General features: G+C 53.6%; 1 protein-coding gene across 2 annotated transcripts in view; it reads left to right on the top strand.

The window, feature by feature from the left end:
- KDM1A (lysine demethylase 1A) overlaps positions 1 to 23,715 on the top strand; it is a 718,736-nt gene that overhangs the window by 657,587 nt on the left and 37,434 nt on the right. For both annotated transcript variants that reach the window (XM_085647807.1, XM_085647806.1), the window contains exon 17: positions 8,079 to 8,225. In XM_085647807.1, the coding sequence (XP_085503933.1) occupies positions 8,079 to 8,225 (147 nt within the window). The remainder of the gene's footprint in view (positions 1 to 8,078; positions 8,226 to 23,715) is intronic.

Below are 23,715 nucleotides of genomic sequence, written 5' to 3'. Positions count from 1 at the left end.
TGAGGTAGCTCGGGCCTTGGTCGTGTAGGGCTTTGTGTGCGTGGGTGAGGAGGCGGAAGGTGATTCTTTTGTTGACGGGGAGCCAGTGAAGGTCTTTCAGATGTCCGGAGATGTGACTGGTTCGTGGGATGTCGAGGATGAGTCTGGCTGAGGCGTTCTGGATCCGCTGGAGTCTCTTCTGGAGCTTGGCGGTGGTACCGGCGTAGAGGGCGTTGCCGTAGTCCAGTCGGCTGGTGACGAGGGCCTGGGTGATGGTCTTCCTGGTCTCGGTGGGGATCCACCAGAAGATCTTCCGTAGCATGCGAAGGATGTTGAAGCACGCCGAGGAGACGTTGTTGACTTGCCTGGTCATGGAGAGGGAGGAGTCCAGGATGACGCCCAGGTTTCGTGCATGGTCTGTCGGTTTGGGTGCGGTGCCCAGGGCGGGAGGCCACCAGGAGTCGTCCCAGGCGGAGGGTGAGGAGCCCAGGATGAGGACCTCCGTCTTGTCCGAGTTCAGTTTCAGGCGGCTGGTCGTCATCCACTCGGCTACCTCTTTCATCCCTTCGTGCAGGTTGGCTCTGGCGGCGGCGGGGTCGTTGGTCAGGGAGAGGATCAGCTGGGTGTCGTCGGCGTAGGAGATTATGCTGAGGTTGTGTTTGCGTACGATGGCCGCGAGGGGGCTCATGTAGACGTTGAAGAGGGTGGGGCTCAGAGATGATCCTTGGGGGACGCCGCAGATGACTTCGGAGGCCTCTGACTTGTACGGTGGTAGGCGGACTCTCTGTGTTCTTCCGTCGAGGAAGGAGATGATCCATTCCAGCGCCTTGTCCTGGATGCCGATGTTGCTGAGGCGCCGTACTAGGGTGCGGTGGCAGACCGTGTCGAATGCCGCGGAGAGGTCTAGGAGGATGAGGGCCGCTGTTTCTCCATTGTCCATCAGGGCTCGGATGTCATCGGTGGCGGCGATGAGGGCGGTCTCGGTGCTGTGGTTGGCTCGGAAGCCGGACTGTGAGGGGTCGAGGGATCCGTTCGTCTCGAGGAAGGCGGCCATCTGCTTGTTGACGGTCTTCTCGATGACTTTGGCTGGAAACGGGAGGAGCGAGATGGGGCGGTAATTCTTGAGTTCGGTGGGGTCCGCTGTGGGTTTCTTGAGAAGAGCGCTGAGTTCGGCGTGCTTCCAGCTCTCGGGGAAGGTGGCGGTGTCGAAGGATGTGTTGATGATGTCTCGCAGGTGGGGTGCGATGACAGCGTCGGCCTTGTTGAAGACTTGGTGAGGGCAGGGGTCGGTCGGTGATCCGGAGTGGATGGAGTTCATCGTGCGGATGGTGTCTTCGGTGCTGATCGGGGTCCAGGCGTGGAGGGTGGTGGTGGGGGGTGGTTGTTCGGTCATGGTGTGCGTTGGTTGGTTGTTGAAGCTGTTGTGTATGTCGGCGATCTTGTTGTGGAAGTATGAAGCGAGGGAGTTGCAGAGGTCTTGCGATGGGGTGATGTCGTTGTTTCCTGCGCTGGGGTTGGAAAGCTCTTTCACGATGTTGAAGAGTTCCTTGCAGTTGTGTGCGTTGTTGTCCAACCGGTCCTTGAAAGCTGTTTTCTTGGCGGCGCGGATCAGCTGGTGGTGTTTCCGGGTGGCAAGTTTGAAGGAGGTCCTGTTGTCCGGTGTCGTTTCCCTTCTCCAGACTTTCTCGAGGGCTCGGCAGTACTTCTTGGAGCTCTTGAGTTCGTCGGTGAACCATGGGGCCTTCTTGCTGCCGGGTCTGCTGGGCGGGGTCCTCAGTGGGGCGAGTTCGTCCGCGCAGTTGTTGATCCACTTCGTGAGGTTGTCTGCGGCCTGGCTGGGGTTCGCTGAGCTGGCAGGAGGGTGCTGGCTCAGGGAGGTGGCGAGCTGGTCTGCTGTGATCTTGTTCCAGCTTCTGCGGGCGGCCTGTTTCTGGTGGTGGTGGGACGTCGTTCTCTTGAAGGTGAAGTGGACGCAGCTGTGGTCCGTCCATTGAAGCTCTGTGGCGTGGCTGAAGTTGATGTCTGTGCTGGAAGAGAAGACCGCGTCGAGTGTGTCCCCGGCGAGGTGGGTGGGGGTGGACACCAGTTGCTTGAGTCCCAGGTTGGCGAGGTTGTCGAGCAGGGTGCTGGTGTTGCGGTCGTTGTTGTTCTCCAGATGGAAGTTGAGGTCTCCCAGGAGGATGTAGTCGGCGGAGGGGAGGGCATGCGGGCTGACGAAGTCGGCGATGTCCTCGCTGAATTGCGTGCGTGGTCCAGGGGGTCGGTAGATCAGGGTGCCTCTGAGGGTGGTGTTCGGGTTGGTGTGGATCTGGAAATGCAGGTGTTCGGCGCTGGTCAGGGTGTTGTCGGTGCTGGTCGTGAGACGGATGGTGCTCCTGTGGACGATGGCGATGCCTCCTCCCATCTGGTTGGCGTTTCGGTCCCTCCGGACGATCTTGTAGCCCTCTGGGATAGCGATGGCGATGTCGGGAGCTGAAGAGGCGTTCATCCAGGTCTCCGTGAGGAAGGCAACGTCCGGGGCTGTGGCGTCTAGAAGGCTGCCATTGGTGTTGTCCACATCCGTCGCGCGAGGCCCGCTGGTTGGATTCCTGGGGGCGCAATATCTTCGCCTCCACCAGTGCGGCTTTGCGGGCCCTTAACACTCTGTGTTTTGACAAGGGCCACTTCTTGCTTGTGGAACTCGGCGGAGTCCCTTAGGTCTGCCGCTTCTCAGGAGGGGGCCTGTGTTGATATGAGGCACCATGTGTTGGATGGCCGGGAGCTGGCGTCCTTTATTCTTCGCTCGGCTCTGGATGTTTCGGAGGTGCTTGGTCGTACCATGGCTACTCCCTCTTCGTCCTCTTCTTCCTCTTCCTCCTCTTCCTCCTCCTCTTCCTCTGGGGCCTTGTACCGAGTAGCCCCGATTGTGTGGTTCATGTGCCTTCAGGTCCTTTTGTTGAGACTTTGGTGCTGTTGGCTGCTGGTCCGGCCCCCTTTGTTGACTTGTGGTTTTGACTGTTGGTAAGCCGTGTAGGCCCTGAGTTTAGGCCTTCTGTCTTTTCATTATTGGCTGATTGGCAAGCCATCTGCGTTTTTTTCTCCGCAGGATCTTCTGTTTGTTTGTCCTCTGCTGCGGAAACTTTTTTCTAAGAGGGTACCCATGTTCTGAGACGTAACATGTCCTATGTGGAGTAATGGTAGCTATTATATAGCTTTATCATGTGCTGGGGAGGTGTAGTCATCCTTTGGACTTCTGCTTTCCATGGAGTCACGGTATGTCGCGAGTGCAATCTTCCTGCTGGTGGTTTTGGAGTGGCTTGCGTTGCGCCCCAGGCCTTCCGTCTCATGGATCGCTGTCTCGCGGGCCTGGTCCGGCCTGCTGTCTACGGCATTCCGTTGTCGCGGTTTTGTGCTTCTTCTTTCTTTCTCCCTAGTTCCTCTTCATTCGGGGGTCAGTGTGTGCAGGCCCCTCTTGTGGGGCGTGTCTTGGCCCCTCCTGGCCTCTGCCTTCGGCTGACGTCTAGTTGGTCCTGAGTGCACTGTTCACTGGTGTTGTCTGCTGCTGGCTGTCATGCCAGTGCAGGCCTGTTTGTTCTGCTACACCATTGTGGCCTTTGATGTGTTCTCTTGTTCCTTTCTTCTTCCGTCTGCACTTTGGCGGTGGAGCCGTCCCTGCCTTGTCCGCTGCTTACGGCTGAGGTGTGTTCAGCTCTCTTCTGTCACTGTGTCTGTGTCTCTTCAGGGGGCCTTGCCTCCGGTTCTACCTCTTCTCCCTAGGTAGGGGTTGAGGTGGTCCTTGTGTTCCTTGAGGCTTTTTGGGCGCTGTCTGCCCCTGCGGGGTGTTGGGCAGTTCTCCCTTGGTGGGGCTCAGGATATCCAGGCCTTTCCCTTCCTGTCCCTGTGACATGTCCCCTCCTTGGGCTCTGTGTCTCTCGGGTGGGGGGGATGGGGGGGGGGGGGTTCTCTCTCAGGCCCTCCTCCCTTCTGGGTATGGCTAGGGTATCTATTCTATGTTAAGGAATCTGCGGCTAGTAGTCTCTATTAGATGTACAAGTTACTTACCTTCGGTAACGATGTATCTGGTAGAGACGGTTCTAGCCGCAGATTCCTTCACGACCCGCCCTTCCTCCCCATTCTGCGAGGACCCTCTGCTTGGGTTTTTGCAGTCGCCTCCCTCTGGGTGGCTTGTCTTAGTTTTCTTCCGGTCAGGCTTCCCTCTAGCTGGTTTCTCTCCAGCGTGAGGGCCTACTTTTGCTCTTCCCTCTGTGGTTAGTGTTTCTGGTTCCCTAGCGGTCTTCTTCGTTAGGGGTTCTTTTACTTGTCCTTTGGCCTCCTACTCCTTTCAGGGGTTGTGGCCCTCCTTGACAGTGTAGTCTGCGGATGGGTTACCTGTCCTTTGACCTCCGGATCCATTCAGGGGTTCTGGCCCTCCTTGACACTGTTGTCTGCGGATGGATTTTCTGTCCTTTGACTTCCTGCTCCTTTCAGGAGGTATGGCCATCCTTGGCTGTGTAGTCTGAGGATGACTTGCTGTTGCTTCTCTGTTCCGGGCTTGTGGCTCTTCCTTTTGTGGTTGTGATTGCAGACTCTCTCCATCTCTCGCTCTTGCTGTCACGGCGCTTTCACGGCGCTTTCACATGCTTGTGCCTCCAGGATGGCTCTTGCCTTGGCTTGCAAGGTGGTTCCGCGGAGTGGTGCTTTGTGCTTTTCTTGCTATGGCTTCGCTGCTCTGGTCTTCTGGTGCTTTACTGCCACCAGGTGTTTTCGCTTTTCACAGTTGTTCCTCCGAGTGGTGCTCTGTTCTTTCCCGCTCTGGCCTGCTGTTATCGCCTTCTGGTGCTTGGTGCCGTCTGGTGAGGTTTCTCACCTTTTTGTTTTTCTCTATTTTGTTTCTCTAGTTTCTTCGCACACTGTTCCCATGCTCTTCTCAGTTTTGTTTTGATGGCTCCGCGTTGTGGCGCGGAAACGTTCTCCGAAGCAAACTGACGTCGGCGCGCCGGGTTGGGGCTTATGTGACCTCGCTGATGTCACGCCCGCAGAGGACGTCGGAGTGAAGTCGCGAGGTGCCACCCCCCGGCACGCAAAAATGCTGGGCAAGAAAGTTTTCCGGGTCCAGTCTTACGCCTGGGGATAATTCTACGTTAAGGAATCTGCGGCTAGAACCGACGTTACCGAAGGTAAGTAACTTGTACTTCCAGTCTTCCCTATCTCGACAACTGGCTGTTGAAGGCAGGCTCAACTCAGGCTGTCGTCTCCCACCTCCAGACTACGGCAGACCTCCTGTATTTGCTGGGGTTTACTATCAACGTGCCGAAGTCTCACCGGACTCCCTCTCAGAAGCTACTTTTCATCAGAGCGGTTCTGGACACAACTCAGTTTTGGGTCTATCCTCTCGAGCAGCGAGTCTGGGATATTCAGGCTATGATACAGATGTTTCAGCCTCTATCCCAGATTTCAGTGAGAATGACCCTAAGGCTGCTGGGCCTAATGGCCTCCTGCATCCTGCTAGTGGATCATGTCCGATGGCATATGTGGGCTGTGCGGTGGGACCTGAAGTTCCAGTGGGCACAGCATCAGGGGAATCTTTCCGATGTTGTCCTGATCTCGGAGGGGACTGCAAGTCAGTTGCAGTGGTGGCTCACTGACCAGGATTGGTCAGCGGCAGATCCATCTCCCTTCCCTAACCAGAGTTTTCAGTTTGACCGCTGCGTCACTTCTGGGATGGGGTGGCCACATGGGGGAGGCAGAGATCAGAGGTCTCTGGAGGAGTCCGGGCTCCACATCAACCTCCTGGAGCTTCGGGCGATTCGTCTTGCACTGAAGGCATTCCTTCTCTTTCAGAGGAAGAGTAGGGCAGGTGTTTACGGACAACACCACCACCATGTGGTACTGCAACAAACAGGGTGGGTGAGGTCGCGGACCCTATGTCAAGAGGCTCTTCGCCTTTGGATGTGGCTGCAACATCAGGGCATATCCCTGGTGGTTCAACACCTGGTAGGTTCCCTGAATGCCAGGGTGGACAAACTCAGCCGCCGGTGCATGATGGATCATGAATGGCATCTTCATTCTGAGGTGGTGCAAGGTGTCTTTCAGCAGTGGGGAGAGCCTTGGTTAGATCTATTCGCCACCAAAGAGAATGTGCAGTGTCAGCAGTTCTGCGCGTTGGAGTTTCCAAGGCGGCACTCGCTCGGCGGCGCTTTTCATCCCGAGTGGAATTGCGGCCTCCTGTACCCCTTCTACCCAGAGTGCTGAAGATCAAGCGTGACGAGGCCCAAGTAATTCTTGTGGTTCCGAACTGGGCACAAAGAGTCTGGTGGCCCGAGCTCTTGAGCATTGCCATCGATCCTCCAATCAGCCTGCCTCTTCGGAAGGATCCGCTGTCGCAGCAGCTGGGGACAGTCCTCCACCGGGACCTGTCCAGTCTCCACCTCCTTGCCTGGAGATTGAGCGGCGACAGCTGACAGCATTCAACCTTCCTCCCGAAGTCTGTAATGTCAGCCAGGTGTCCATCGACTAAAACAGTATACGCCTCAAGATGGAACACAATTGAGCATGGTGCACAGAAAAGGCTGTGGATCTCTTTTCTACCCCTCTTTCTTTCTTTGGCCCAGAAGGGCTCTGCTCTGGGCACTCTTAAAGACTATCTTTCGCCTTCCTGATCAGCCTTCTCTTTTCATGTCCCGATTGTTAACAGATTTCTGAAGGGTACTACTCATCTCTTTCTTCCTTCACCTTTTGTAATGCCCCAGTGGGACTTGAATCTTGTCCTCACTTATCTTGTGTGTGCTCCCTTTGAGCCACTACATATGTCATCTTTGTCTCCTTACTTTGAAGACCGCTTTCTTGCCATCACCTCTGCTCGCAGGGTGAGGAGCTTCAAGCCTTATCTTCCAGACCTCCCTTCCTTGCTGTCCATCCAGACAAAGTAGACCTCCGTACTAGGCCCTCTTTTCTGCCAAAAGTGGCTACCTCTTTCGACATAGGTCAGACCATCACATTGCCCCCCTTCTTTCCGCCTCCGCACCCTTCCAAAGAGAAGGAGAGACTCCACCGTCTGAACCCCAAATGTGTGCTGTCTTTCTACCTTTACCGCACTAAAGATGATCAACTCTTCCTGGGTTATGTGGGCGCCAAGAAAGGTCAGGCAGTGCACAAACATACCATCTCTCGATGGGTTGTCCTATGCATTAAGATCTGTTATTCTTTGGCTAAAAAAGAACCTCCAGTAGGACTGTGCGGCCACTCTACAAGGGTAAAGGCAGCTACTAGGGCCCTAGTTTTGTGCACCAGTGGGCAGTGTCTTGTATGGCTCTGCGCTTCTGGCATGGAAAGTTGTGTCAGAACTGATGTCAGCACACAGTAGACAACTGGGACGTCATCCCATCTACCACGATGCTGACGACAAACGTGGAATCGACCGACGCCATCTACCAACACGCAGGGGTGCTCCCACTAAAATATTTTTCCGGATCCAGGCGGACGGCTAGGGGTAATTCTGAGGTAAGAAATCTATAATTAATGTATGTCTCTTAAAGATACGTTACCGAAGGTAAGTAACTTCTTCATTTGTGCTACTTACCTGAATATTTTGAAGTATTCTTGTGTGTGTTGTTGATATTTCCTGGTAGGAGATATACCAATGTGTTGGTGATAGTGTTACATACTAATTAGACTTATTTTTTATCAACACTGTCTGGTTCTTTTTCATCTAATCTACACTGTTGAAAGTGGTAAAACAAGCTGCGTTACACTTCTTCAGGATATGCCTGAAGGCTACTCTCCACAGCTACAACTTTGAGAGCTTTCTATGGTTATTAAAGACCACTTAAATCACCATAAATGTTGCTCTTGAGTGTGCACAATATACTAAGCCAGCCTCCTACACTAGTAAGGTCACTAAATTCGATGATTCAGGGAGTAGTGTTTAGAATATCTTATGTTTGATAATATGGAAAGGATAACAGCAAATAAAGATCATGCAGATCTTGTAGAGGCTCTGTGTATAGCACTCTTTTGAAAAGTGTGACCCAATTCTTCTTCTCAATATGATTACAGTAACCTAATTGTTTTCAACCACTCAATGTTTAGCACTTATATCTTTTCTCTGTACATGACATTAGCCTAAAGAGACAGTCGTTACACGTTGGCGTGCTGACCCTTGGGCCCGTGGATCATATTCATATGTAGCAGCTGGATCCTCTGGAAATGACTACGACTTAATGGCTCAACCTATTACTCCTGGACCATCCGTTCCTGGAGCACCACAGGTGAGAAATCTAGGGCAAAATAACAATACCTTAAGCATATAGACCATTTTGTGAAACTAAACTACATCACACCTAATTTATTCAACATGGATTTTTCTTGCATAATGAAGAAATGTGAAAATTGAGTTACACAGCAGAGTTTTGTATACCATAGGTTGAGAGGAGCTTTAAAGATCCACGGTCAGCATTATGATGTTCCAACTTCGTCCTGAAGTTAGTCCCTCTTGAATCCCATCTCCCAGATTCATCGTTTTCCTTTGATTGGAATTTATTAAAGGATGATTAGGATTTTCTGTATATTCCCCCATTAAGTTTTTTTGTCTGTTGTAAAAAGTCCCTTTCATTTAGAACGTTCCCAACCTGAGTAGGAGTTATGTTGATGCTTAAATCATGTTCCCAGAAAGATGTTGCTTGAACCTGTGACAGTCAAATCATGGTCTGCATCGCTGATTATGGAGTTGTTTCCCAATCATTCACTGAAGTAGCAAGACTTGAAAGTGAAAACATTTTTTACCATCCCTCACCAATGCTAACCCTAACCATTTCCCCCAACTCTTTCCTAAATCCTAACTCTTTACCTTACCTTTATATCTGAAAGAAACACGTTAGTTAGATTCCTCACCTTAGAATATCCCCAGGCGTCAGACTGGATCCGGAAGATTTTTCGTCAGCAATACCCCTTGCGCGTCGCTAGGCGTCGTCTGCGGCTCTGCGTCCGTCGTCTGCGTCGTGCGCCGGAATGACGTCGTCGGAGTACTTAGACGCCGCCCTTGCGCGCTGACGTCAGTTCTTCTTTTTTCCGCGCCAGTAAGCGCAGATCCGGGAGAGCTACCCCTTTTAGTCTTTTTTGACTACGTTTTTTGATCCTTTTTGATCTTGTCTCGACTCCGGTGACAGTAGGATGCCTGGTTTCAAAGCCTGTGCTGACTGCAACCGCTTGATGTCGGTTACGGATCATCACCGCCGGTGCCTTTACTGTTTGGGCCTCGACCACGACGCGGAGTCGTGTTCGGACTGCGAGGCCCTGACCTCGAAGGCTAGACGGGAGCGGTCCCGTAAGCTCCTCGAGATTCGCCACTCGGCTCCGCGCCCCTCTCGATCCCGGTCCAGGAGGAGGTCCAAGGATCGGTAGCGGAGCCGCAGCCGACGTCATCATCGCTCGTCTGGCTCCAAGTCTTCGGGTAAGTCGAAGCACTCCAAGAAATCCAAGAGGCGACACCGTTCTTCGGACTCCCCTCGCAGGTCGCGCGACTCGGCCGAGGGTCAGGGTGGTTCCACCCCCGCGGCTCCAGCGGAGCCGCAGACGCCACGCAAGTCCCCATACCCGCCGGTCCCTGGGACTGACGCGACGCCGGCGGAAGTCAGTGCCTTCCTCTCGGCCATGAGGAGCCTGGCTCCGCCGTCGACGCCCGCTGGCGCGCCTTCGGGCCCTGCGGACCCGACTGGACAACCTTGCATGCCGGCGGCTCCGGCCCCGGCGCCGTCGCCGGATTCGGCCCCGACGCCGCAGGTTCCCGAGGGACCCGTCCCCGCCGGCCGACCTCGTCACGCCTCCTCCGCCGGCGTCGACACCGGTTCCACCTCCGACGCCGGCTCCGCTCGGCGTCGAGCCCCAGTTCAGCCCCGCTCCGGCGCCGTTACGGCGTCGATGGAAGCCGCTTACGGCGCCGTTAGAGACACATTATGTCTATCGTCCGGCTCCGAGCCTTCCTCCTGTTTACCAGGAATCTGATGATGGGGGCGACTGGGAGGGGTCCGATGACCCTATGGCCGTTCAGGCTCAGCTGTCACAGGACTGGGAAGATGAACTGGGGGAGGCCAGTGGTCTGGATACCTCACCAGACACTGGATTCATCTCTCCTCCGACTGTGGCTTCGGAGGAGGGTGCGGCCGCAGCCCTTGGGCTCGAGCTGCCTGCCGTGGCTGTGAGGACTAACTTCTTCACTGAGGTGCTTCAGTCTGCAGCAAGCTCCACTGAACCTCTGCTGCAATTCAATGAGGCCCCCATTGACGTTCTGCAGGGCACCTGGTCCAAGCCCTCCACAGTCCCTCCTGTGGACAGGAACGTCGCCAGGCGCCACCGCCCTGCTCCGGGCGACCCCAGTTTTCTGTCCCAACACCCCACCCCCGAGAGCCTGGTTATCCAGGCTTCTACCTCCCAATCCTCCTTCCCGACCGCTCCGCCGGACCGGGATTCCAAGAGACTGGAACAGTTTGGCAAAAAGCTGTTCTCCTCCCTTAGTTTGGGTCTGCGGTCCTTGAACACCGCCTGTCTTTTGGACCGTTATTCCCACTCTCTGTGGGATACGGTGGAGGACGTGCTGCCCCTGTGCCCGGAGGAGGCCCAGCCACGACTTACCCAGGCTCTGGCCGATGGGAGGGATGCAGCACGACATGCAATCCGATGTGGGCTTGACACTACGGACTCGCTGGGTAGGGCGATTTCTACCACGGTGGCGCTTAGACGTCACGCCTGGCTGCGGTCCACGTCCTTTTCGGGGGATGTCCAGAGCACTCTCATGGACATGCCCTTTGATGGCACTCGCCTTTTTGGTGAGAAAGCGGACAGTGCGCTGAATCGCTTTAAGGACTCCCGGGCTACGGCCAAGTCCTTGGGCCTCTCGGCCCCGCGGTCGCAAACTTCCGCCTTTCTCCCCTTTCGTGGCCAAGGAAGGGGTGCCTCCTCACGTCAGCCTAGCCACCAGCCGCAGAACCAACCAGCGCGCGGTCGCGGACGTGGTTTCCGCCGAGGCGGTTCTGGAGGACGACGCGGTCAGCCCACATCCACCCCGGCAGCATCCGCCTCAAAGCCTTCCTAGTCCGAGCTTTCAGGCCCATTCCACGCCAGTGGGCGGCAGAGTTCGCCATCACCTGCTCCACTGGCGGTCCATCACATCGGACAGGTGGGTGCTGCAAATCGTCCGAAGGGGCTACTCCCTCCCCTTCGAGACGACCCCTCCAGCCATGCCACCGCAGCACCACCGTATCTCGGGGGATCATTTGAATCTTCTCCACGAGGAAGTTTCGGCCCTCTTGGCCAAGTGGGCCGTCGAGCGCGTTCCGAGCTCAGAAGTAGGTCGTGGTTGTTATTCCCACTACTTTCTGGTACCCAAGAAGGGCAAAGGGGGCCTGCGCCCTATCTTGGACCTCCGGAACGTCAATGCCTTCCTCCGGAAGGAAAGGTTCAAAATGTTAACTTTGGCTCAGGTTCTAGCTGCCCTAGACCCTGGAGACTGGATGGTAGCGTTGGACTTGCAGGACGCATATTTCCACATCCCCGTCCTGCTGGCCCACCGGCGTTACCTGCGGTTCACGGTGGGTCAGGAGCACTTTCAGCTTACCGTGCTCCCCTTCGGCCTTACCAGTGCCCCTCGGGTGTTCACGAAAGTGATGGCGGTGGTCGCAGCTCATCTGCGCAGATCAGGGGTTCCAGTCTTCCCCTATCTCGACGACTGGTTTTTGAAGGCAGGCTCGCCCCAGGCAGTCGTCTCCCACCTCCAGACTAAGGCGGATCTCCTGCATTTGCTGGGGTTTTCCATCAACGTGCCGAAGTCACACCTGAGTCCCTCTCAGAAGCTCCTCTTCATCGGAGCAGTTCTCGATTCGGCGCAGTGCCGGGTCTATCCGCCGGAACAGCGGGTCCGGGATATTCAGGCCCTGATTCCCATCTTTCGGCCTCTATCCTGGGTTTCGGTCAGGCTAGTGTTGCGGCTTCTGGGGCTGATGGCCTCCTGCATCCTACTAGTGCATCACGCCAGGCGGCGCATGCGGGCTCTGCAGTGGGACCTGAAGTTTCAGTGGGCCCAGCATCACGGCAACCTGTCCGACCATGTCTTGATCTCGGAGGGCACTGCACAGCAGTTGCAGTGGTGGCTCACGGACCGCGATTGGCTCACGGGCAGGAGCCTCTCCCTTCCCCAACCGGAGCATGTCGTGGTGACAGATGCGTCCCTCCTGGGATGGGGTGGCCATATGGGGGAGGCAGAGATCAGAGGCCTCTGGTCTCCGGCGGAGTCTCGCCTCCACATCAACCTGTTGGAGTTGAGAGCGATCCGACTTGCACTGAAAGCCTTCCTTCCCTCTGTCAGGGGAAGTGTCGTGCAGGTGTTCAGACAACACCACCGCCATGTGGTATTGCAACAAACAGGGCGGGGTGGGGTCGTGGACCCTTTGTCAGGAGGCTCTGCGCCTCTGGACGTGGCTGGAACACCAGGGCGTCACCCTAGTGGTTCAACATCTGGCGGGCTCTCTGAACGCCAGAGCAGACGAACTCAGCCGCCGGTGCATGATGGATCACGAATGGCGTCTGAACTCCGAAGTGGCGCAAGGTCTCTTTCAGCAGTGGGGAGAGCCTTGGTTAGATCTATTCGCCACCGAAGAGAACACGCAATGTCAGCAGTTCTGCGCGTTGGAATTTCCAAGGCGGCACTCGCTCGGCGACGCTTTTCGTCATGAGTGGAGTTGCGTTCTGTTGTACGCCTTTCCGCCTATACCACTTCTGCCCAGAGTGCTGAAGATCAGGCACGACCGGGCCCAAGTCCTGTTGGTGGCTCCGGATTGGGCACGAAGGTACTGGTATCCCGAGCTACTCAGTATGTTGACCGATCCTCCGATACGTCTGCCTCTTCGGGAGGATCTTCTGTCGCAGCAGCAGGGGACGGTCCTCCACCCGAACCTGTCCAGCCTCCACCTCCATGCGTGGAGATTGAGCGGCGGCAGTTGATGCCATTTGACTTGCCTCCTGAAGTCTGTGATATCATTCTGGCAGCCAGGCGTCCCTCCACAAAGACGGTATACGCCTGCCGGTGGAACAAATTTGTGGCATGGTGCACAGCAAAGGCTGTGGATCCCCTTTCCGCCCCTCTTTCTGAGGTTCTCCTCTTTCTTCTTTCTTCTTTCTTTGGCCCAGCAGGGCTCCGCCCTGGGCACCTTGAAAGGTTATCTTGCTGCCATCTCTGCCTTCTTGCGGCTTCCTGATCAGCCTTCTCTTTTCAAGTCCCCTGTAGTTACACGCTTTCTAAAAGGCATTACTCACACGTTCCCTCCTGTCCCTTTTGTAATGCCTCAGTGGGACTTGAATCTTGTTCTCACATTTCTAATGTGCGCTCCCTTTGAGCCTCTTCATAATTGTCCTCTTCGTCTGCTGACGCTTAAGACTGCTTTTCTGGTAGCCATTACCACGGCTAGACGGGTGAATGAGCTCCAGGCTTTATCATCAAAGCCTCCTTTTCTCTCTGTTCATCCGGACAAGGTTGTCCTTCGGCCTCGTCCCTCCTTTCTTCCGAAAGTGGTGACCCCCTTTCATCTTGGGCAGTCTGTCACCTTGCCCACCTTCTTTCCGCCTCCGCATCCTTCCAAAGAGGAAGAGAGGCTCCACCGTCTGGACCCAAAACGTGCGCTCTCCTTTTATCTGGACCGCACAAAGCAGTTCCGGGTGGACGACCAACTTTTCGTTGGATACGTGGGTGCTAAGAAGGGGAAAGCTGTGCACAAACGGACCATCTCTCGGTGGGTCGTTTTGTGCATCAAAATTTGTTTTTCCTTGGCAAAAAAAGCACCCTCCTGTTGGGCTGCGCGCCCATTCTACTCGGGCCACAGCGGCTACTACTGCTTTGGGACGGGGTGTCCCTTTGCAGGACATCTGTCAGGCGGCAACGTGGTCTTCGCTACACACGTTTGCCAGGCATTATTGCCTTGACAGCCAAGTCCAGAGGGATGGCTTCTTTGGCCGTTCTGTCCTCCAGGACTTTCTGGTGTGATCTTGGTTCGCAGACCCACCACCGGGGATGGTATTGCTTGGGTATCTATTCTAAGGTGAGGAATCTAACTAACGTGTTTCTTTCAGATGAGCAAGTTACTTACCTTCGGTAACGATGTATCTGTAAGAAACATTAGTTAGTTAGATTCCTCACCGACCCACCCATCCTCCCCGTTCTGCGAACTGACATCTAGGGTTAAGGCTATCCCTTTCAGGGCCCTAGACTTTTTTGGCACCAGTGTCGGTATCTTGCATGGCTCTGCGTTCCTGGCGCGGAAGGCTATGTACAAGAACTGACGTCAGCGCGCGAGGGTGGCGTCTAAGTACTCCGACGTCATTCTGGCGCACGACGCCGACGACGGACGCAGAGCCGCAGACGACGCCTAGCGACGCTCAAGGGGTATTGCTGACGAAAAATCTTCCGGATCCAGTCTGACGCCTGGGGATATTCTAAGGTGAGGAATCTAACTAACTAATGTTTCTTACAGATACATCGTTACCGAAGGTAAGTAACTTGTTCTTTAACCATATACCTATCTATGACTTCTCCCCATAAAACAATTACTCACCCCTGACTTAACCATCTTTAAACACAAACCCATTTTGTATTTGTTGCATTTATTTACATTAATAGCCATTAATAATGTATTCAGTTAGTTTTCATTGTAGAACCTTTCAATTTAAATGAGTTCTAAAATGTTTCCTTATTACATGTTCTTTATTGTTGTTTTCCTTATTGAGGGCCTGATTTAGAACTTGTTGTCAAAACTCCTGCCATCACTTTTTCGACACATTCACCGGCCGGCGACTTGGCGGTCCCCCTCCCGGTTTAGATGTTGACGGGTTCATGGACGAAACACCGCAACAGTCCTGCTGCCTCCGCCAGCAATCTTCGTCTGTGTCGATGGTTCCATAGGCTTAAGCGGCTGGACTCGAGCCAAGAGTCCTGCCGAGCAGATTACAATGTGCCTTTCCTTCTAAACAACTCTGGCGGGAATCCCTCCTACTTTGAGTTGGTGGAATCGAAGAAATGAGTTGAAAAGTGTTTTTTTTTTTCCTGCTTCCCGCTTACATTTAAGCTTGTACCCCATCATCCAGGTCCCTCCTTTGTTGCTACTACTCCACCACAACGCCAAACAAATAAGTTGTGGCTGAGATCAAATGTAAGCTACTATACAATTCTCTTTCTATGTATAGTGTGTTGACACATGTAGTTCTGCAGTGCTCTTGCGTGCAATATTTGTCTTAGGTGTAATGCAGTAGTTTTCATTTTCCAACTTATCAAGGTAAATTGAACACACCTGTATTGACAATTAAAAAAAATATATTTGTTCTTGGGGAAATTGTGCTAGTGGTGCCTTGAGCATTTAATAGTGTGCGTGTGTATGTTGTGAGTGGCATGCAATATGTAACACAAAGGAACATAACACATTGCCTACATATGTTTTTAAGGAAAATATGATACCTGTATTGACACATTAATACGTTGTACTTACCAGTCTCCTCATTCCGTTAACAAACCGTCGCTAGGACACCCTCAGCACAACAAACACCTAAATTGGCTAGGCGTAAACCTGCTGGCTGAATGGTTACAGAGTACTGGTAGCCAGTTGAGGAGACAGCTGTGGCAGTTTATTGTCTATTGCCGCAACATCTAAATACCGCGGGCGGACGGCTGCCAACTTGACAGAGTACTTGGAACTGCAGCGGCACAACAGTAGTCCTGCCAAGAACTGAATCGGGCTCTGAGATTTTTCTTTTAGGACATAATTAATCAAAATCCAACACCAAGATATCAAATTATATTCTACCCCAAAGATCTAGACAGCAGGAAGGTTTTCATTCTTTTAGAGGTACTTTGTCAACATTTTGCTATTTCTTAGCCTGTGTATCTACAACATTTCCTGTGATGGTACATTCATATGGGAGAACAAGTGCTAACAGCAAATTCGATGCATTCCTACATACTCACATTTCCTTTATAAGTCACATGTCTTGGTTCGCCTTAACCAAGGATAAGCGACAACTTTGTGCTGCCTTGTTGAAGAACCTAGGACAAATGTTGTACTCCGATTTTACAAGTGCAGTGTTCGCATTTTTTGAAGTAGGACAGTCAGTCATCCAGTGGCAGTTTGCAGCCATAGGCATTAAAAAAAAAAAAAGAAATCCTGCAGAATTCAGTGAGCGTTCAAGTCTCGTTTTCTTATCCATAGTACCTTATGAGTAAGAATTTATCAAGGAAAACATTGTTTTCTTAATGTGCATGTTTCAACATCAAAAGGAAACCAACTAGAATTTTGCTGCCAACAGCATATCACTAGAGGGGCGTGGTTTGAAGGGCCATCATGGCGGCTGCCATCTAGCTGAGCTCCTATTGGAACCCCACTGATGCGCTAGTAATTAGGCTGCCATCGGGTTACCCCTAGCCTTTTTATTGGCCCTATGGGCAGCGGTGGCACCATCCCTACCCCCTGGCAATCTCTGGAAGACTCTCCCGATGCTAGAATGAGAGGTGGGGCCTTTTGCACCTCTCAAGGTTGAGAGGTAGTTGCCTGCCTCGAGACGCGCTATTGACTGAATGAACCCCCCGCCCCCCCTCCTCCTGGGTTTACTGGGGGCGAGTGGACACCAACATGGACCTTTATGCTGCTGTGCTGGGAGGCTAGTCCCGGCGGATCGTGGACCGGTGCTGTAACTATGCCTGTGTTCAGAGGTGAAGGGGAGGCCTGCAATCCAGGGCAATCTTTCATCTCCCTCCCTTTTGCACCAGAGCACGCTGTGTGACGTGCCGGCCCTGAACCACATACATTGAGACTGCCTCCTCCCCTGGGCTAAGGACACGATTCCCGTGCTGCCTCGCCCCCTGCTGTCCCGGCTCTGCTCCATAAGAGGAACTGCATTTGCTTCGATAAGCATGTCTGAATCCCCCCCTCCCCCTCTCCAGGTTGAATGGCTGAACTGGGACATTGTGTATTCCCAACCCCTCCCTCCCCATACCCCCCCCCCCCACTGCCCTGAACCATTTAAAACATATTGCAGTACCCAGTGGGTGTTGCTTGGGTGGGGCACTCCTACCCCCTGTGGTGCATGCTCTTGTGTTGTGAGTACTGGGCATTAGATTGGATTCGTTCCACACCTGGCCTGGCACTGAGCTGCGGTATTTTGCTTGTCCACCCTGGTCATTCCTGCCAACTAACGCTGGGTGTGGGTGCTGGGCCCATTCACTCATACTAGCACCTCAGCTGGGCCCCTCTCTGTGTTGATCTCCTGGTGCTCACGGCCCTGGTGGGGAGTTGTGACAGAGTCTGCTGCTATGGGGGGGAAGGGCTGTGGGGGTGGGGGCTGTCTCCTCTGTCAGCTTCCTGGCTAGAGGGGGTGCACGGAGGGGGTGAAATATGCATTCATCTGAACAACCTATTGGCTGTGCTGGGCCCACTTACCTCTCCCTGGGTCACAGACTCATTTTGTGGAGTGTTGCACTGTTATGCCATCATTACCTCCTCTGTTTTGGTACCCTGCTCTGGGATGGAGACTCCTGGTTAACCTGCGGAATGTGCCCTGAAGATACTTGGCCCTCGATTGCCTTCAATGTCACCAACTGCTGAGAAAGATCTCTCCACCCAGGAGTGCTAATCCCAGGTTGACTCTGCGCTATTCATACTAAGTCACAGTTTTTTTTATTATCCTGCGTCTACTTGGCTGTGGCTTACTGAGGACCCTTTGCTCACTGGCTCCAGTGCATCCTTGTCGCGCCGGCTGGTATGTGCTGCCTTGCAGGACCTGACATCATTACCTAAACCCCAACAGACCGAAACACATTGTTACAATACAACAGCTTCCATCCCAGGGCTCTGAAGGATGGTTTACCATATGGCCATTTTTTAAGGCTTCGGCATAATTGTACCGAAAAAGAAAACTTTGTCAGAGAAGCAAATATACTGAGCAACAGACTACATGAAAGAGGATATCCCAAGAGATTGGTGAAGACCTCAATGAAAAGGGCATGGTTCAGCCCTCATGAGGCACTACTAACGAAGACTATCAAGAATCATACTGACCAGAGTGTGTGCGACCACTTTTTGCCCATTAAGTACTCAAGTGAAGAAAACCATTAAAAGACATTGGCCCACATTGAATACCCTGAACTCTTGTCAGGAATTACCGTTCTCCTTCAAAAAAGGCAAAAACATTAGAGATAACCTTGTACACTCAGATACCAGTGTTATCAAAACCAAGAGCACCATACACGAACTTTGGTTACTTCCTCCATTGACAGGGCATTACAATGTGGCAGCTGTGTCGCCTGTTGGTACACTTAAGAGACAAAGCAATTCACACATGGTAGCACGCAGTGCTTTAAATGGGCCGGTACTCACCAGTACTGAGTACCGGCACCTCCGATTTTTATTGCCATCAGTACCGGCACTTCTCTGTAGCCAGGGAGAGTACCAGTACCATGATCAGCACGGCAGGCGCAAATTAAGTTTCTCTTCCAGTGCAGGGAAGATGCAGCTCTGCCGAGGAGCTTGTAATGAGTTAATCTGTTTTAGTGACATGAACGCATTTGTCGTGTGCTTTGATATGTGCTGCAAATGGTACCCGCCCCTAGCCCCGCCCACTTGCCACACCTCTATTTTAGTGAGTACCGGCACTTCTTTTTTCCCATTTAAAGCACTGGTAACACAAATATCACACTTCGTGACTTGACCAACTGTTCCACGGCCAATGTGATCTATTGTATCTGGTGCCCTTGTGTCTTGATATACATAGCATAAATATCAAAGGAGGGAGTGGAGAGAGGAAGTGTCCGGAGGGGGACAGGGAGTGGATTCAATCTCCCCTGACTATACTTATTAAACAAATGGAATCCACCCACAAGGAATAGGTGAAACAAGATATATGGTCGTGGGTGGGATGTGTTTCCTACATTGGTAGGACGCACATTGTGTTCTTTAAATACCCCTCACACACTAAAAGGGCCCTTGGTGTCATTCTTCATCATAGGGGTCTTCGCACCCCTCTACGGAGTGTGGCGTGCTACTAACCAACGGGTACGCAGGAACACTTGATGTAACCACTGTGTAGTGTGTGAGGGTGTGAGTGGTAGGGTCAGGAGTGGATGGTGAGTAAATGTTAAAAAATACCTGTCAAGTGAGCACTAAGCGGATTTTTAATAAACCTGTTAAAGGCAGTGAGGTGGGGGGGTGTGGCCAAGATGGCGACCTGTGCGGACGTGGACTCCAGAGGCTCCACACCGCGGCCCTTTGCCCCTAGTTCTCCCACACGCAAAGTCCCCAAAACTATGCTGAAATCAGCAGTATTGCACGTGGGGACACAGAGGCACCAGAGGAGGAGGTTTGGCAAGTCATCAAACCCGCGAATCACCCACGCACTGATCTTGCAGGCAGTCCGGCGCTTCCAGGAGAAAATGGCGCCCAGGCGGTAAGTCGACGGGGACAGGCACCCTTGCCCGGCTGGCGAATCGAGTGAGCGACACGGTCTTGGCAGCAGACCTCCGCAACGATCTACCAGCGGGAAGTGAGTGGCACCCGAGTCCCATGGCGGGACCTTAACGGTGCTCCCTGAGACTCCACCGGGACCCCGCCAACCCTCTCCTGCAAGAACTGGGGAGCTGACGCACATCGCGTCTTAGGGCGGGAGAAGCCCGGTACACGCCTGACACCAGCGCGCATTGGCCCCCCGCGACACATAAGTGAAGCCAACAGCGCGGGGGGTGTGGCGGACACTGTGCACAGCGCGCCCCGGGCCCGGCCTGCATGAGATTAGAGAGCGCTGCTCGGGGCCTTTCCAGGACAGCGCCTCCCGATGCCCGAGCACAGTTGTCCTTCGGGGAGCTACAGGACAGGAGGCGCCCGCTACAGGCCGCACTTCGAAGCAACATATGCCCACGGGAAACGACTCCGGGCCCAGAAGCGACACATCGAGGCAAGTGCTTGGGGATCACCTTGGCGCCGCGGAGCAACATCAATAGCAGGGCAGAGAGGCCCGTGTTGACTGGGCTCTCCCCTGCGCTGCTCCAGTACAAGGGGTGCCGATTGGGCCTTCACCGCTGGAGGTGCGACGCTCACCCCATGACCCAGCTACGAAATGCTCTCTGTAGAGCCATATCAGCCAACGAGGGGTGGACAGAGACACACAGGCGGACTCAGCAGGCCCAGACGTCGAGGCCAACTCAATCGGGAGGGGAACGAACATCCTGCCGCCACGTAGAAGACTGCCCTTTCTGCTTCACTCATCCGCCTGGCAAACCGCTCAGGACAGAGGGGCCCATGCCAGAGTTCTTGCTAGCACCAGCCCCTGAGAGACCCTCCCAAAAGCAAGGCTTCCATTGTGGCCCCTGCGGGGTCCATCCTTGGCCCTTACCCCTGACCTTCCGGCATAGCCGAGCTGTGAATCTCCTTAACTGCGTCCACACCACACCCGCCCCACCTCGGCGGCGACATACACAGGCTCCAGGTACCGACCTAGCACGTATTACAAGAGGCTGAGAGAGAAGTGCTCCGGCTGGTGGGGAGCACAAACACTTCTAAGGCCCACGAGCGACAGCCTAGAATAAACGTCGGGTGGCATCACCATGGCCAACATGAGGAAAAAAGGAGACCGCACTCTGAAGGACATGCTTGTAAAGGGCTCCGCAACAGGTGACAACGGAAGGCTTCATCCCCCCCCCCCCCCCCCCCCCCCACCTCAAAGCCGCCAACTGGACAGGACGAAGGAGAAATACCCATCACCCGAGCATTCCTGGAAACTCTTTTTAATACTCTCTGTGAAGACTTTCAAACACTCAAACAGGAAGTGGCAGGGGATGTTAGAGAAATACGCCGGGACGTGGACGAGCTGGGAGAACGAGTAGCGGCCATAGAGAATGGTGAACTCTCTAAAACTGAAGAAGTGGAGCAACTACAACAAGAAGTCCTCCGTCTTAAGGATCAACAAGTGGCCCTACAAGCACATGCCGAGGACCTCAAACAGATCCCGACGCAATAACATCCGCGTTCAAGGGGTCCCATTCAAAGACGAAGGAGCAGACGTAGCCGGATATCTTCAAGGCCTCTTCAGTGAGATCTTGGGTGTCAGCCCAGATTTTGAGATCCGCATCGACTGCGCCCACAGAGTAGGTCTTGGGAGGAAAGCACCGGCCCCCCCACCAGACATCTTGGCCTTCCTACCAGACTTTACCCTGAAGGAGCGCATACTACGGGAAGCTCGACTAAAACAACCAGTCACCTATCAGGGACACTCCATAGCTCTATTCCAGGACTTAGCCTCCATCACCTTACAGAAACGCAAGCGTTCAAAGAAGTGACGACTTTCCTAAAGAACAACAGAGTGCCATACTCCTGGGGCCACCCCTTTCGGTTGATCTTTAAGTGGAATGGCAGACTGCATCAACTCCGCTTCCTCCAGGAGACATGTGACCTATTAGGCCTTACACAGCGCAGTCCTGAGTCTTCCCCTGGAACCTTGCAAAGATAGTCGGTGGGAGAGTGGCAAAAAGTGGGCAGAAGACGCTCGCCCAAGGTAGACACGAAGCCGGACCGTGACACCATGACCTACGAAAGGGCTTCGGCCCTAGCAGCAGTCTTGTGTGACACTTCAACGCCAGAAACTCTCTAATCTGACCATGGGGACTTCAACACGCACTGCACTATAGCTGGCTGGGAGGGGGGGGGTGGGGGTTGGCGGGCGGGGAGCCCGGGTCGCCTGGGCTATATGAATACCCTGCTCTTTTTTTTTTTTTTCCGTATGCCCGCAGCCGGGCTGGGGGCATTGGACATTGTTGGGTGAAGGGGAATGTTTTGTTGGGGTTAGGGTGGGGGTTAGGGGGCTGGGGGTTTCTAGGGGAGGTAAGGGGATGGAACCAGTGTGCAGCCACGGGGCGAGCATGGAGAAAGGTCATGTCCACGACGGGGGGCTAGCATGGTGCAGAGGCTTAAGAAAGCTTCTCCTCGACACGATCCCCTGTTGCCAAGCTGACATGTACTCATGGAGAAACTATGTTGACCCGTACAACCCAAGTTTTAACCCTTAATGTGAAGGGGTTGAATAATCCTATTAAGAGACGTGCGATACTGAACTACTTAGAGAACTCTAGGGCCTCGATATGCCTTTTACAAGAAACACATCTATTGTCCAAAGACTGGCACAGAATGAGATCCCAGGCATTACCTCATCAATTCTACTCCTCCAAGTCTGATAAGAAAGGGGGGATTGCTATATTATTGGCACGGCACTTTCAGGGCAGAATTGGTGACAAAATAGCAGAGATAAAAGGTCGGTTGCTGGCTTACAGGTTATGGGTGGGGGACTCCCCCGTCATAATAGGATCCCTCTATGCCCCCAACTCCGGACGGGAGTCCTTTCTTAAGGACTCCCTATCAGAAGTCCTTAGTCACCAAGATAGGCAGATTTTAATAGGCGGAGACCTTAATCTAGTCATGGATCCGGGAAAAGACCGGTCGGGACATCGCCATGGTTCTACCGGGGCACTATCGAGGGCAGGGAGAGACTGGCTGCAGAGTAGGGGGTTGATAGATCTCTGGCGGGCGGCTCATCCTCCGAGCACACAATACTCTTTCTATTCACATGTACACCACACGTATGCCCGACTCGATCACTTTATCGGGTCATTCGAACTCAACGCCTTGGTTCAAACCGCCGATATCATCCCAGCAGCTTTATCTGATCATGATGCTGTGACAGTGACTATTGACATACATCCCCTGCGCAGACCAAAAGGAAGGTGGCAACTTCGCGAGTCCCTATTACAACAGCCAACATATCTCAACAGATACATAAACGCATTACTGACTATCTAACGACCAACGATAACGCTGACACACCTTTGGCAGCAGTGTGGGGACCCCTTAAAGCAGTGGTGAGGGGGGAATTGATAGCTATCTCCGCGGCTGACAATAGAACTCGCAAAGAGAAACGGGAATCGCTGACGGCCAAAGTGGCAGAGCTGGAGAGAGAGTACACAGTCGGACTGGGGCCCCGAGAATGTGGCGGCAATTGAAGGCGGCCAGGGCGCAGCTAGCAAGTCTCGACCTAGACAGAGCGGAATACGCCACCCTGTGGCTTAAACACTCATACTACATAGGAGGGGATAAACCAGGGAGGCTCCTCGCGAGCAAGCTCCGGGCCCTGACTCAACGCTCAAAAATTGCTGCCCTCCACACTTCAACTGGTGAGAAGGTCGAAAGCAGATTGCAGAGGCCCTACGGGACTTCTACGCATCACTATATAGCAAAGACCTACAAATTGACAGTGCTGGAGAGGCATATCTCAGACAGGCAGTGACAACAGCCATCAACGCTTCGGGCACCACAGCGCTTGATGCGCCTATCAGAGTAGAGGAAGTAATCAGTGCGATTTCCCATCTCAAACCCTTGAAATAGCCGGGGCCAGTCGGCTTCTCAGCCGGTTTTTATAAAACCTTTTGCCAACTCTTAGCTCAGATCTTAACTCGCCTGTTCCACTCCTTTCAGGGCCCGCGCTCCATCCCTGCGGATATGCTAGAGGCAGGCATAGTTGTCATCCCCAAACCCGGGAAAGAAGCCACTCAGTGCGCTGCATATCGCCCAATCTCCCTACTCAATCTAGACCTGAAACTCTTTACGGGTGTCCTGGCAGCCAGATTGGGCCCGCGTCTACCTGGCATTATTGAACCCGATCAATCGGGCTTCATACCCAATAGGCAAAGCAGCA

The sequence above is a fragment of the Triturus cristatus genome, chromosome 3_2 (genome assembly GCF_964204655.1).
Source record: "Triturus cristatus chromosome 3_2, aTriCri1.1, whole genome shotgun sequence".
NCBI classification, from domain to species: domain Eukaryota; kingdom Metazoa; phylum Chordata; class Amphibia; order Caudata; family Salamandridae; genus Triturus; species Triturus cristatus.
This window is presented reverse-complemented; position numbering and strand designations above follow the sequence as displayed.